This window comes from Bacillus rossius, chromosome 3 (genome assembly GCF_032445375.1).
Source record: "Bacillus rossius redtenbacheri isolate Brsri chromosome 3, Brsri_v3, whole genome shotgun sequence".
Classification (NCBI taxonomy): Eukaryota; Metazoa; Arthropoda; class Insecta; order Phasmatodea; family Bacillidae; genus Bacillus; species Bacillus rossius.
The window spans coordinates 8,873,611-8,889,206 of NC_086332.1; the positions used below are offsets into that span (position 1 = coordinate 8,873,611).

General features: G+C 37.2%; 1 protein-coding gene across 1 annotated transcript in view; it reads right to left on the reverse strand.

Annotated features, from left to right (window-relative positions):
- Positions 1–148: 148 nt before the first annotated feature.
- The window catches only part of LOC134530176 (probable cytochrome P450 304a1), a 32,063-nt gene continuing 16,615 nt past the window's right edge, over positions 149–15,596 (reverse strand). Inside the window, exons 5-9 of the mRNA XM_063364813.1 lie at positions 14,976–15,102; positions 13,926–14,106; positions 12,488–12,605; positions 11,890–12,028; positions 149–2,938 (exon numbers count right to left, since the gene is read on the reverse strand). Of these exons, the coding sequence (XP_063220883.1) occupies positions 2,751–2,938; positions 11,890–12,028; positions 12,488–12,605; positions 13,926–14,106; positions 14,976–15,102 (753 nt within the window). The 3' untranslated portion in view covers positions 149–2,750. The remainder of the gene's footprint in view (positions 2,939–11,889; positions 12,029–12,487; positions 12,606–13,925; positions 14,107–14,975; positions 15,103–15,596) is intronic.

A 15,596-nucleotide genomic window follows, 5' to 3' on the forward strand; every position in this document is an offset into this window, starting at 1 on the left:
TTTTAAAGAGTATATGCAATGTATTTCAATATATTTTAAGAAAATATGAATTTGAATTACAAAGGTGAGGGAAGCACATATAACTCTGAAAACAAATGAATGATAACAGGCTTTACAGAGAGACAAGATCAGGTAAGTAAAGTAACAGGGTTCTAATTTTTTTTCTAATTTATTTATTTTTACCTCCATTTGATGATTACAATTTTTTGCCAGATATGCAGTAAATATCCTTAACTACATTTTGAAATTGTTAAGTACTTATACCATTATTTTAAAATACTTTTTTTAATTTATTATTTAAGCACTGAGAACAAAAAAATGGTTTGACTAAAAAAATGAGTGTTAAACAAACAAATGTTGAGATAATCAAATATGTTATTAACATCCTAAAATCTTACGAGTAACATGATTAAATATGTTCCGCTAACCAAATACATATATACCTAATGAAAAAACTATTTAATAATTTGTTACTTCAAAAAAGAAATATTTAGCTGAAATATTTATAGTAAAAATATGGTTGAACTGTTTATCAAATGCTTATTAGGTCAAAAAAGACACATTGCAAATTTTAGCAGCAATCAATTTAAAAAAATTAAGATTTATTGTGAAAAGTTAAGTGGGGTAACTGGTTTCTCTGATATGCTGCTTTCTAATCTTAGAGGGATAGTAACATGCAATGAAACATATAGTTTTAATTTCAAAGGTTGAGTTTAAAAGTTATCATATATGTGTGAATGGCTGGCTGTATATATGCCTGTCTACGCCATATACTAATGGTAAAGCAATATTCTTGAGGTCTACACATGGCTACAACAGTGGCGTACTACTCGCCAATATAACTTTCGAAACTCGCTAATGTAAACAATGTTATGTGCGTTTATTTACACCCGGTACATCTGCAGATACACGGTTATGTTAAATATTGATTTATAAACTGACGCAATGCATATTTCAGTGCACAAGTCAAGAGGTACCAAACAACTACCGACCTTATTCCACCATGATACACGTTTTTGTCAGTTCTATTGGAAAATAGCCTGGTCCACTTCCACATTGGCCCACGCATTTTTTACTGCGCAATACGCTCCACGCAGTCCACCTCAACTTCAGTCTTAAGGTTCACTCGTCCGCTCAGAGCTAAAGGGAAGCGATTGCTATTGCAAAATCGATAGTGCCTATTCTTGATGAAAAAAACGGGGAGAAATTTACGCTCGAGATAATAATTATTTTGATACCTTTGCATTTAAATAAGTTACGCTAGGTTACACTTACAGACTAAAAACTGTTATAGACAGATTTTTTTTTTCTTCTGCGCATTACTCCAACATTGACGTAACTATAAGAAATGTCACAATCATGTCTAATAAACAAGTCCGTGCGCTATTGTTTACAAATGCTACTCAAAACAGAAACAAAATTATTGTTAAAATTATTAATTGTAAAATATTAATTTTATGCAAAGTATGTTTAAATTCTTTACTAATGTAATGTCATTCACTTACTACATTGAAACGAGGACCTAACAAAGTTACATGATATTTTATAACCGCAATAACGCCCAGGCTGCGTCACGTCGCCATGTCACTTTCCTTGTATAATGGTATTGTTTAATAGGCCGTTTAGCATTGGGCACAAAAATGTTGAACTAGCGTATGGTCAAACCAATAAACCAACCCCATCACAAGCATTCTCAAACGTCTCATAAACACGCTATCGAGATTGTGCTTGTTCTACAATGACACGGGAGCTGACATGAAACACGTGTACAGTTACGTTAATCATGGGAAAGAATAGCTTCAATGGAACTTATGCGAACTAAGAAGCGAACAGATGAGTTTATGCAATGTAAAGCTCTTCTGGTTACGTGACACCGTGCGACCAACAAAAGCCAGGTATATCACCGCGGTGTTAACCATGTTTGTTTAAGTCGTTTTAAATACGTTAATAATGGTTGAAATGCAAGAATGTCTGGTATACGACCATTCAATTGTGGTTTATTTTAGTTTAATATGTAAATCTTCACCATATTATGCTCAAAAATGTTTCCAATAAGTTAATGATTCGTTGCAATTGTTGTTTCCGTGTAATGTGTAACTGGCAATTTTTTCCCAGACCTAATTAAAAACTAAGTGTGTTTGCAGGAGGGATCCGGGTTAGGGAGAGACCTAGGTGAGTCTCAGCATCGTGTGTGATTTGTAGACGGATTATCTTGCGCTTCCGTGAGTCGTTTCGGGTGTTACGTTTCTGCGTCAATGCGGAACAATGCCTTGTTCGGGCGCGTGCTTCCAGAACCGTGGATCTTGAGACTTCCCGCCGCCGTGAGCGTGGAGCGAGGTTGTCTGTTGTCTTCAGGTCGGGGACGCACCACAACGCCGAAATACCACAACGCCGAACGTACAATAACGCCGAAAACCATAACGCCGAATGCCAAATTGACCACAACGCCGACAGCTAGAAAACTGCTGTGTACCACAACGCCGAATTACCACAACGCCGAAATACATTAACCCCGAAAAAATGTCATTGCATGGACTGCCACAAAGGTTAGGTTAGGTAAGGTTAGCACACAAATTCATTCAGTTGTTTTTCATTTTGCTCCTGTGCCCCCCACTCCCCCCCTCCCGACAGAAAAATTTTTCGGCGTTACTGTATTTCGGCGTTGTGGTACACAGCAGTTTTATAGCTGTCGGCGTTGCGGTCAATTTGGCATTCGGCGTCATGGTATTCGGCGTTGTGGCGACGACCCTTCAGGTCCTGCGCGCGACGCACAGCCGGAAGTCAGGCGGCGTGTTGCTGAAGCCGGTGATGACGTGCTCCTCAGGGTCGGGCAGCGCTGCGCGCGGCGGCGGCGAGAACTCGCAGCTCTGCAGCAGCGCCGACAGGAACAGGAACACGTGGTGCCGGGTGAACGTCTCGCCCACGCACAGGCGCTTGCCTGGAACACCCACAGGCAGCAGCCATTTAAATATACAAATTAACTAACCATAATTAGTAGAGACGGAAAAATTCGCGGATTCATTTCACGATATGCTAGAATCCAAACAACTATACATTTATATTCATTCTGAGATTTGCTTACAGTTTATCTGAAGGACTTTTAGCCAATGAGAAACCTTCAATTAAAAAAGTATCGAATCGCAAGCGTCCCAGTTGACAATTGTCACGAGTCAATAGCCAATGAGCAAGTGGCATTTGCCTGATATGTAGAGGGTTGTGGAGTCTATCCTAGAGGTCATAAAAAGCGCGAATTTTTCCCGTCTCTAATAATTAGGGACAGGAAACATTCGCGGGTTCAATGACCTGCAGGATGAACTCCATAGTTCTACGCACACTCGGTCAAACGTCACCCACTCATTGGCTGCTGTCTTGTGAGACGTCCCAACGTAGCAGCCTGTGATTCGATGAAGCTTTGGTCGGGCGTTTCTCATTGGCCCAGAGTCATCCAGGTGAGTTGTGAGCCAATAGCAGAAGCAGCACTGAGGTATAACTATTGGTATTTTAGCCTATCTCGAAATGAATTCGCGATTTTTTCCGGTCTCTAACCATAATGTATCAAAATTGTGGAATACTCAGTGAAGTACCGCTAATCTGAACAATTGAGGCCGACAACTATTCGGATTACCATATTTTGGATTAGCCGAATATTTTGCCGTAATGCAACAGCGTGTAGTAAAACACATATCTATACATACGCATTAAGTTATCACGTAAAACAGAATATAACACTTTTAAATGCATTAAATCACTAAACACGATGAAAATTAGATTAATACCTAAAAAAAATTCAATACTGTTATGAGGATGATAGAGACAAGCCAAGAGGCAGGCCAGTCAGCCTGGCGCACTGGCCTGAGGAGGACCAGGAGGGGCCCTAGGACGTCATTGTTCTCGCAAATTCGACTCTGATGACGCGACATTTCGAAGGGCTGCGAGACCTTTCCAGAGCGGAGCTGGGAGGTAAATGAACGAGAAGGTCAACCTACAAGGGCAGTGAAGTGAAAAGAGTGAGCGAATCCCTTAGTGAGCGATGTCGGGCGACAAGCGAAAGTTCATATGTGCCAAGGCAGGCTCATCGGGAACCAGAGCATCTGGTACGGTGTTGGGGGGGGGGGGGGGGACGCACCACAACGCCGAAGTAGCACAAAGCCCGAAATGCCAAATTGACCACAACGCCGACAGCTAGAAAACTGCTGTGTACCAAAAACGCCGAATTACCACAACGCCGAAATACACTAACGCCGAAAAATGTCATTGCAGTAGGGTTCTGCGAATATTCTAAATTTCCGAATTCGAGTTAGAATTTTTTGATATTCGATTCATCAATTCGAATCGAATTCATTTTACAATAATTCGACTTTAAAAATCTGGCCCGGATACAATAATATAAGACATCCCCCTCCCCCATTTTAAAAAGAAATGTAAATGGACGATTACATCTTCCACTTATAAAAAAATTATACAGCGAAACCCCTTATTTACGTTACCGTTATTTACGTTTTCACGTTTTTTGAACCATTTTATTTCTGTCCCGTTTGAACCTCATTTGATGTAATGCAATAAATTCCCGTTGTTTACAACGCGTCTATTGCTTTACGCAGTTTACGCCGTTCGTTCTGATAAAACTGCTTACTAAATTAATTAATCCTATTACAAAGTAATCTGATGTGTAAATCGTGTTTTAAAGACGTTTTTAAAAGTTATAAACTTCATCTTTAACGTCTCGGGAGTCGCTTTATACCGCTTATAAAAACGTAAGCAGCGCCAGTTTGGCTGTGTTGATTCCTGTGTTCCTGTATAGAGCGCTCGCACGTATTCGAAAATTGATATCGATAGCTCGCAGACTGCATGCACGCGCGCGCGCGCTCTGTCAAGAACCGAGCGATCATTATGCGTATAGTTACAAATCACGTTCTTGTTACGGGTTTCTTTTTTTACGTTGAATAAAATGGTTTTATTGCATCACTCATTAATTTAAATTATTTTGCGTGCTTTCGCAAAGTCTACTTTTTAAATAAACGTACTTTCCATGAATAGGTTTTGTTTTTATGGATTACTTAACTTTTTTTTTCTCATAGACTAATAGTATTCTCCGTTCACTCCAACGACCTAGAGATATATAGACTGCTTATCACCCTGCTTTCAGCGCCAATTGCTGCTGTCGACGGCATACTGGGTAACTACAATCCGAGCGAGAGAGATAGAGAGTTGATTTTACAGAATGTTGGGCAAAACATAGCTGTAAAAGCATTGGTTCTTATGGGAGAAAGAGGCCAGTTGCTAGTAAATTCCCTAAAATTGTAGGTTTTCCGCAATTTTACAGTTTTTGCGGGTAATACTTAAAGATGGAACGAGTGAAATATAATTTTAAATACAGTTTCATCGTAGTGCGATGTGTAAGTACGACATTAAATGCGCTAGAAAATAGCTAACCCTTCTTCGACCCAACGTTTGTGACCAATATGTAGATCAGTTATTGAACCTATTATATATGTATTTCGTGTAGGTAATTTGATACAGTACATGGAATTTATCTCATCACTAAGTACTATTAATTTAAAATAATCTACTGCAATGGAATAATGACCACTTTTAAATGATTTGTGTGGGTTTGTTATTATTGTAGTCGTATTCGTTCATTGCGAGTTTTAGTTGTGTCACGTAGATTTACATAATGAACATAATTCATCCCGTAATATTACATAATTAACTTAGTACACTGCTACTTTTCTGCTGTCAATGTACGTCGTCTGCTAACAAAGCACTGTTTGCCCACCATTCTGTCAAATTCAATTGGAATCAAAGATGGCCTCCCACTAGCAGTCTATATATCTCTAGGTCGTTGGTTCACTCTTACCTGAGTTTTGGAATAAACAAAGCCTCTTGTAAACAGACATTTTCATTGGCTGCCGGCCGCCGCGCACATTATTCGTGCGCAAGAAATAGTCCCTTGGTTACGTACCATTTGTAAGTACCTATTTTTACACTGCCTTTTTTATAACAATTGTTGTTATATAGCATTATAGCGTTTCACCATTAATATCCAATACAGTTTAATGTGTCAGCAAGTATTTACTTACAATTATGTTAGCAGACGCCGTGTGTAGTGTACAGTTGATGCCCGGCGCAACAGTTGTTTGTTATGGCTGACGCCGGACCGAGTTTTGTAAAGCACAGAACGGGAACGCCTTTGAAAAGTGCACAGAAAACTATTGTGTTGAATGTTTATAAAACATTTTCAGACAAATATCCGGATTGTCGTGTGAACGATATCGCGAGTTTAACTGCGGAATTTACGAGTGTTTCGAAGAGCAGTGTGCTTCGTGCAAGGAAAGAATTACAGGACACTGGGACATTAACATGTTCCGGGAAGAAAAGTAAACTTGAGTATCCTGTTATCAAAACGTGTGATGATTTTGTGAAGACGGTTATTAGGCGTAAAGTGCATAGTTTTTCCTTCTTAAATGAACCACCTACGCTGAAAAAAGTGCTACGGTGCTTCCTGTTATATTACTTATCCGTTATTTTATTAGCACCGACTGTACTGAAGTGTGTGTGTTGCAACTAGTGCTTGGCGCGCAAGATGAATTCAGCCTATCACTTGCTGACGCGGCGCAGTGATACGACGGTGTTTGTTTATTTCAATACCCAGCTAAGAGTGAACCCACGGTCTCACCTCTAATTATAAACTTGATTTTAGAATAAAATGTGCAATGCTTAAGCGATAAAAACGGTAAATTTGTTATTTTTCTTTTGTACCACTTCCTTATGCTGTGATATTTTTATTAATATTTTTATCCTTGAAAGTCAAACATGCTACATAAGGTGGCAAATGAGAGAGTTTTCTCTACAGCAGGCAACATAGTTACCAGCCGCAGAGAATTGTTGTTGCCGCACCATGTCGATGAACTCACCTTTCTCCATGACAATTTGAAATGATTTGCGAAGTGATTTATGTTAGTGCTACAGACATTTAATTATTATTATTTTTTTTTAATTTTTGATTATCTGGTTGTTTTTCTTCAATATAGTTTCACTTTAATTTTAGTTACTTGATTTAAAATGTGAATTATGTGACAAGTTTTTCAAAGGTGGTATGTTAAAATTTTTTAATGATCTATTTTATTTGAATAAATATTCTCAAATTCGATTCGAAAAAAATTCGAAACTCGTGAATTTTTTGAAATTCGATTCGAATTCGATTCGAACTGAAAAATCACAATTCGCAGATGTCTACATTGCAGGACTGCCACAAAGGTTAGGTTAGGTTAGAATAGGTTAGGTTAGACTAGGATAGGTTAGGCTAGGTTAGGTTAGACTAGGTTAGGTTGGACTAGGTTAGGTTAGGCTAGGTTAGGTTAGGCTAGGATAGGCTAGGTTAAGTTAGGTTAGGTTATATTACGCTAGGTTAGGTTAGGTTAGGTGAGGTTAGGTTTGATTGTGGTATTTCGGCGTCAAGGTACTGACGCCGACCGCCAATGCTCCTCTGTCGCATAGACCGCTATGCCTCATCAACGTCTCGCAAAAGCGTGTGCACCGAACGCGCCCGTGCGCGCAGCAAAGTGCAGTTCGTGCGACGAGGCGAACGCCATACAACGAGTGCTACACCGGCGCAAGGATCCGGCCGGGTGTGGCATATCCTTCCGCCGCACTACAACAAATTGTTATAATTATGTTTTTCCACAGGATTTTATTAAACATTATTTTTTATTAATTAATAATTAAGTCTTTGCAAAATCATGTTTCAATGTGCGATTTGTCCCGAACCTGGCCGGTTCAGTTTCCCGCGAAATTCACACGTTTCCGCGGGAGGGCTGGCGGGGGAGGGGGGTCGCGCGCGGCGACACCGCTAGTGTCCTTCGAGAGCTCAACCAGGCCGGCAGCCTGCGCGCAACGCGGAACCTTCAAACTTTGCATTCACCGACATGTAGTTTTCCATAGTGTAATTTCTTTTCAACCTTTTGTACAGTTCCGCGGTCGGCCTAAATTTACCATGAGGTACTTAACTTAATTCAATCAGTGCTCAAGATGAGTGTTCCACGTCATACGTAAGTACTGTGGGGAGATTATGTGGTTTCACGTCGGCGCTTCACGCCCAACCTAGCCTACCGGCTATTTAATTTTGGCCCGCACGGGGCAGCCAGCAGGCGACACGTGCTATCAGACTTAATAACGATTCAGTCCCTGGGACACACCTAGACACCACGTAGAGTCGCCGGAGACACGGGCCTACGTGCTGCTAGCCCAGTTTATCAAGTGTAATGTATTAGTGGAATAGTTGTTCGCCTAAGTGTAATTCGTCATGTCAGGGCTTATGTATCACCGTCGTACGGCAGTGCGCCACCAAACTTAATCCAGAGCTAGGTATTAGTGTAGTGTATTGTGCTTCAAAATATCGTGTGCCATGTCAGAGTGTCTTTTGTAACTTTCGCGTCACGTATACGAGTCTGCCCCTCATGCGCATAAGAATCGTGAGCCGCAACTGAGGAAGTGAGCTGCGCGTGTGACTAGTCGCGTCGGGCAAACCGTTACGGCCAGAACGGGCAGCACCATGTATTGGGCTGTGCTGTATTAAATTCACCAACTATCTGAAGAGGTTTTGTGTTATTATTCAGGCGTCCCGAGTGGCCTCAACAGCTCGGGGGGCCCTACTGCGTTGACCCCTACCTCTAGCCACAAGGCCGAACCTTCCCTGAGAACACGAACTGAACAAAATCACGTCTAAATACTCAGAGGTAGCGGGGACGGCGTCAGTACATTTAAGAAACACACACAAATTAATTCAGTTGTTATTTCGGCGTTGTGGTACACAGCAGTTTGCTAGCTGTCGGCGTTGTGGACAATTTTTACATTCGGCGTTATGGTATTTCGGCGTGGTGGTAACGACCCGTGTTGGGCGTGCGGCGCACGAGTGAGCAAAGTGAAGCAGTGTGTTCATGTTGGGACCGAGGTTCGCGGTGAGAGAAGAGCAGTAGAGAGTGCCATTGTCGAGCCGAGCTCCAGTGGGGAGAGTAAATAATGGACTTGCGAAAGTGCAATTAATGTTTGGATATACTTCTAAATTGTTGTAATTTAATTAATATTGAAAATATTAGGTAATAAATTGAAACTGAAATTTATCAGTTGGGCTATCCTTTCCGTACCGGATTTCCTCACTCGTTACAATAAAAAAAAATGTTCACGTTTTTTCAAATGCCTTTTTACCCTAAACTCGTTTGGATTTTCATATTTGCGGGGTTCGGTAAGCAGAACTTACTTCCTTTAAAACTAAATAAATGCTCTAACGGCTCAAGTTGACTAATGTCACTTTCTATATAATTAAACTACTTCTATTGCCTTGAAATAACTCCTCAAACGTATTCCACTATTTCAAATTGGTTCAATTCGAAGACTCAGAACAAGTGTGATCAATCTTTCAAAAGATCAGGTTACTATCATCAATAAAAAGCCTGGGCGCCATAGAAAACTTGATAAGTGAACCCTAAGCTACAATCAAACTACTATTGTACTTTCAACTCAAAGGCACAATTAAAACCAATAGAAAAGCATAGTTTGACTGTATGTTCTCCAAAATAATGACAACTAGATATCAGAATATGCTGTTCCCAGTTCATAAAAAACTTAGTTACAAAAATTGGTTGTCTGTAAAGTCGGTTTACGGACGATAGTTTAACGTTTCAACGTCATAACAAAACATTGATGAAATGATTGCTTACTTTTATGAATAAAATTGAATAATTTTTATTTTAATAATAAAATAATAAATACGTGAAATTATACTAGTAATCAGATTTTTAAAATGCAAGAATAATTAACCTTTAATGTCGAAATTGTTTTTGTAATAAGCAATGAAAACCACATTAACTTTTCACTTCACTTTATAAACAGTCGACAAAACAGTTCACGTGTAGATGACTTGTAATTAATTTTAAAAACTGGCGTTTAGCTATAAAGTTTAAATATAATTATCAACAAGTTTTCAAATAAATTGTAATCAAATATCTAACATAACCTATTATTACTGCACTCGCCGACAGATGCTACTTTTTTTAATAATAAAAGAATAAATACTTGAAATTATACTAGTAATCAGATTCCTTTTCTTACGTACATTTGACGTAGAATTTATTTCATATTACATATTTATAAACAAAGTTTTTAGTTTTCACTTCTGTCGGTGCGGCTCAAGCGTACAACGAACGTAACGGGACACAGCGTAACGAAACAATGAGCGTAACGGGACACAGCGTAACGGAACAATGTGCGTAACGGGACACTTTTTCGTGCGTGCAGCCGGCGTTCATCGATTTATTAGACATTGTCACGTCAAAAAACTAAACGTCAAATTAAATAATTTGTTGAACACATACTCTTGACATCAGTGTCACTGACGAAACTAACATTCGAATTCGTGTTAAATAATTAGATCAGTTAGCTTAATGTTTTAAAGTTAACTAAGGAAAAAATCAACTTAATCAGTTATGTGGATATTGTTCAAATAATTACAAATTTCCTTTGCACAACTAGTCAGTCAGTACAGTAAATAAACAAGATAAAGTGAATCCTCTGGAATATAGTGAGAAACAGTAAAGGAATTAACGTTGAAATACGGTTTCAAACATCTATTCGCAATTCAAGTAAAGAGTTAAATTGAAGAAGCAACTATCAAAGTTAAACTGACTAGCTTTTCGGAAGAGAATGCTATTTACCCTAATATAATATAAAACAACATTCACCCTTAAACAAAATTACAAGGTTTACATACCATAGATCATAACATATTTTGCCACAATACAGTGTGAATTTTGTGAAGAGTCCTACTGTCGGAAATGATTACAACCTTGACTTGTGGAGAGAAGCATTCTCTGGTTGAGGGTTGACCTTGTGAATCGCAGTAGAGGTGAATGTTAGACGAGATGTGCTCACAAAGCTGAATGTGAGTAGAAACGGTGACTCACAGCAGACACAGAGAGTCCTCTCTGTATTTATTTTTGTGCACGAAAGAGCTGAGTCAGCTGGAGCATGCTATTTTCTTGGCTGTTGTGTTCTTTTGTAACTATGTATTTTACTGCTGAAATAAATGAATTTAAAAACAAAACAAACAGAGAGTCCTCTCGAATAAACCGTCGAAAAACTCACTGAACTCGAATGGGTCTTTTCATCATTTTCCAGAATCTCGTAGTTCAAGTGTAGTTTGACAATATGGCTCTTGACTTGATTAGAAACGTGTCCCGTATAATTACGTTGGTGGATTCTATACACTGACTAACTCCATAACTCAGTATTGACTAATAATTCACTCAAAAATTCGTTCTCTCAATAACAACGGTTCTTAAACGGTCCTTAAAAAAATAATGTTATTTTTTCCTTCTTTATAATTCTTGCACCAACTATATTTAGAACTATTTGAAGTGTCTATCAAATGAGCAAAACTTCTTGTTCACCGGACGCTATAATTCAACTCAAAACTTACGAACAGGATGTTCTTTTTCGGTTGCTCCTGCTCCCAGCCAGTTGTTTTTAAGTCAAATAATAAAAGTTAAATTTAACAAAAATTGTATATTACCGGTAAATTTTGATATAACAAGCATGTTTATACAGTTTTCATAGAGAAATGATACTCCAATGATTACTACACGTTAGTATTATGACCTCGTATTACTCTACGAGCTTTAACAAGAAAGAAGAGAAATATTAAATAATAATTTAAAGTTGTGAGAATATTTCTCCACAATATAATAAGTTAAATTAAAATTAATTAAATTATTATATTTGTAATTTTCATTACCTCCATCTTCACGAACCTACTAAAAATCTGTTAATTTTGAACCTACTAAAAATCTGTTAATTTTACAATGTACAGATAGTCCGAGAGTAACATTGACTTACCTCCCCCGAATGGCAGAGTCTTGTCCTTGATAAGTTTTCCTTCCTTGTCCAAGAATCTTTCAGGTCGAAATGCATCAGGTTCATCCCACATGTTGGGATCCCTGTTGGCCGACCATAACACCGGCACTATGGCAGTGTTCTGTGCAACAAATACGTAAAAGAAATGGGATAAACCGCTGTATAAGTCCCGATGTTTGGAGCAAATGAATACAAAACCTATTCCGATTAAAGGATTTTAGTAAAAAAAAAATAACTAAACTTGTCACATTTGTCTGTTAATCACCTCCAAACAGTTTACCAACTGATTTAACACAATGATTCATTAGCAAACAGTACGAGCTTAGATGCCAGGAACTGTTTGAATTGTTTTAACAGCTTATTTTTTTAATGTCCACATTAAAATATACACGCGATTGGAAAGTTAAATTGAAGAAAAATGTTTAGCTTTAAAAATAGTTTCATTGACAATGGCGTTAAGATAACATTATTTATTTTGGAAAGTTTAAGATGATATTCTCCATCTAAGAAAGCAAGCAAACTTATTAAACAATATGCATTTATGGTAAGACGAATGATATATTATTCTACCAAAGTTTACCTCAGGAATGGGATATCCTTGAATAGTTGTAGCAGCCGTAGTTCTGCGGGGTACGGATATTGGAACTGAAGATTGGTGTCGCAAACCTTCACGTATTATCGCTTCTATGTACGGAAGGCTAAAACACAGTCATTCAACACTAATACTAACATAAAAACAGAAGCGCTTTCCAAAATAGTCATATTCGATGGGTTTAATTAACAAATATTCTTTATCGTTTAAAGGTTCTAAATCTCGGTTGATTTGGAATTTTACAATTTGTGTTTAAAAAATTTATTTAGCCGTTTGTTTAAGCCTAAAAACATCAAAGAATTAAAATTATTTTCTCAAGAATGTTGTACTTAATTTGTCCCATATTTATCAACCGGCTCAAGCCTATGTTCACCTGAAAGAAATAGCTAGTTACTTCATATGAGCAACTACAAGTCTCGTAATGATTAAACTAGTCCCTGAACATCACCTTCAATGAGCTAAGTAGTACTGAAAGATTTGGCTAAATACCTGGACACAATAAACATAAGTATTTCACAAGCACAACACATTATTTTACCATAACAAGTAATACACACGTTAATCAACCTAACTAGCAGCTATAGCCATACATTGCGATAATCATCCACACAAGCATGGTATTAAAGTATTAGGTTTGATTGTGCTTAAGCCAAATACTGTAATATTACTAAAATAGCGTTAAGTTTTCGAACAATCAGAAGCTCCAACTGTGTTGTCATTTGAGAACTTTATGTAATAAACATCTAATATATATGTGTATGTTGATCAGTTTGTGCCGAATATTTAATGTTCGCCATAGAGTCACTCTATAAACATCACACTGAATTATTGAAAGGTTAAAAAAAGGGGGGTGGATTTATTTCTATATTCAATTTCAAAATTCTTGCACTTTTACTAAGTAAATACTATTTTTATCTTCGTGAATACATTTTGCGAACTTTAGCAGCATAATTTTTCGCAAGCTAAAACAGCCAAAATAAAGAAAGGAATGGGTTTGATTTTGCTTGTTTTATGTTTATGCTTATCGCATTTTTCGTGAAAAAATCTCAACGCTTGTTAGACTGCTTGCGATTAGCGGCCGTCTGCGAGAGTTACTGCCTTATTTGACCGAGCCACTCAGGACGCGTTTGCTTCTGCACTGAATTACTGTGATTGGTGTTGGAACAATCGATAAGCACATGAAAGAAACTCACCCAATCACAAAACACAGACGATGCTACAGTGTTATAACTTTCAATTGTCTCGAAATCTTTTCGCGAAATATGCATGCCTCCACTTATCGCCATTACTATAGACGTGTAATTTTTTGTGTCAATTTTAGCTCAGTCTTAAGTATTTGAAAAACAAAAATCCAAAATACGTAAAAGTTTCAGAGTCAACAACACTCCACAACAGAAGCTCAAATGACGGATTTCAGAAGACTCACCGCTGTCTGTCGTCCAGGGTGGGCAACCTATCCTTTCCCACTGTCGCGTCCAGCGACTTCTGAGCTGCCGCCAACACATCAGGGTTGTGCATGAGCTGCAGTAGTATGTAGGACATGAGCGAGGCCATGGTGGCGATAGTAGGCAACATGAGGTCGGTGGCAACCATGAGCAACTCATCCTCTGGAAGAAACCGGATCATCAATTTATCAAAACAATATTCGAACAAAATATTAACGAATATATAATGAAAACCATGCGAAGAATTCTCTGATCTATTGACTGTACCAAAATTTCAGTGGAACCTTTTTGTACCAATACTGTACAGATTTCTTTGTGTAAATAAAATGCTTTCTTGCGTCTACTTGTCACTTTGTGAGATTTGCAATTTCAGACAATGGTGATCATTATTTTAAACATAGGTATAAAATTTAAGTTTTGAATAAAAAATAATAAATTTGGGAGCAGCAAAAAGTAATTTAATAAATTGTGGAGATACCTGAAAAAGCTTATATTATTTGACTTTAAAGTTATGTATAAGTATATTTAAATGTTAACGAATATGAAATTGACATTAACACTTAAACATTTATCTAGGTGGCACAGTGGTCAGTCACAGTCACTGTGCCTGCATTCAGGAAAACTAGGTCCGATGGGCCATCCACTCTTGATTATGTTTCACATGGTTTCCTGAGGTCACTCAAAGCCAGTGCTGGATTTTTTTTCTAATATGAGCTATGGCTGATTGCTTCCTAAGCTTCTTTAAACTGTAGTGTTTATCAAACTCTAATGACTCTCTACGAAACACTGAAACCAGTATAACAAAAAATTCACATATCAAGTTAATTTTAACGCTGATTTATTTTGTGTACTTACGATAGTAGAGAATACGTTAGTTTTAATTGGGAATGTAATCTAAATAAGTGATGTTGTATCTTACAGTTTTAAAGCCACTACATGGTTTTTCATAACTTTAAAAAATATTTGCTGTATAAGTATTATAAATTAACAAAATATCCAGACATAAAAATCATAAAATACATCGTAATTACCTTTGAAAAAGTTGTTCGTTTCATTGGACTCTTTTTGTTTTAATTTATTTAAGTAAAAATCAATGAAATCTCTTAGGTTATCATCATCGGATGTATCAGCTATGGCTTTATGTTCTTCTAATGCGACCTGAAAATTTTGAACATGTATTCACATCATTACATTTTACACACATTAATTATTCTACAAATGTTATAAGTACTGTAAAAAACTTCATTTATTTCTAATGTAGTAGTTATACATATTATTAAATGATTTCAAATTTATATCAAACTATAAATAAAAATATTAAATTTATTTTGTGGTAGTATTGAAATCCTATTTACTCTAATTGTTTGAAAACTTGGGAACATTGCATTAAAAATTAGTGTTTTTTTCACTTAGAACATTATTTTTGTTTTATTTAATTAATTTTAATTTTTTCATGAGATAATAAAGTTTTTAAAATCTTTTTTTAATTGTTTTTATAAGAAAAGTTAATTTCACATTCTAAATCATGCTGCTTGGATACCTTCTTAGTGATCATACGTTGAGTTATGATAAAACATGGCAATAATAGTCCCAATAATAGTCTCATAATAGTATCCTTAGCTTTAAGAAAAAATTATTTAGATTATGTTAAA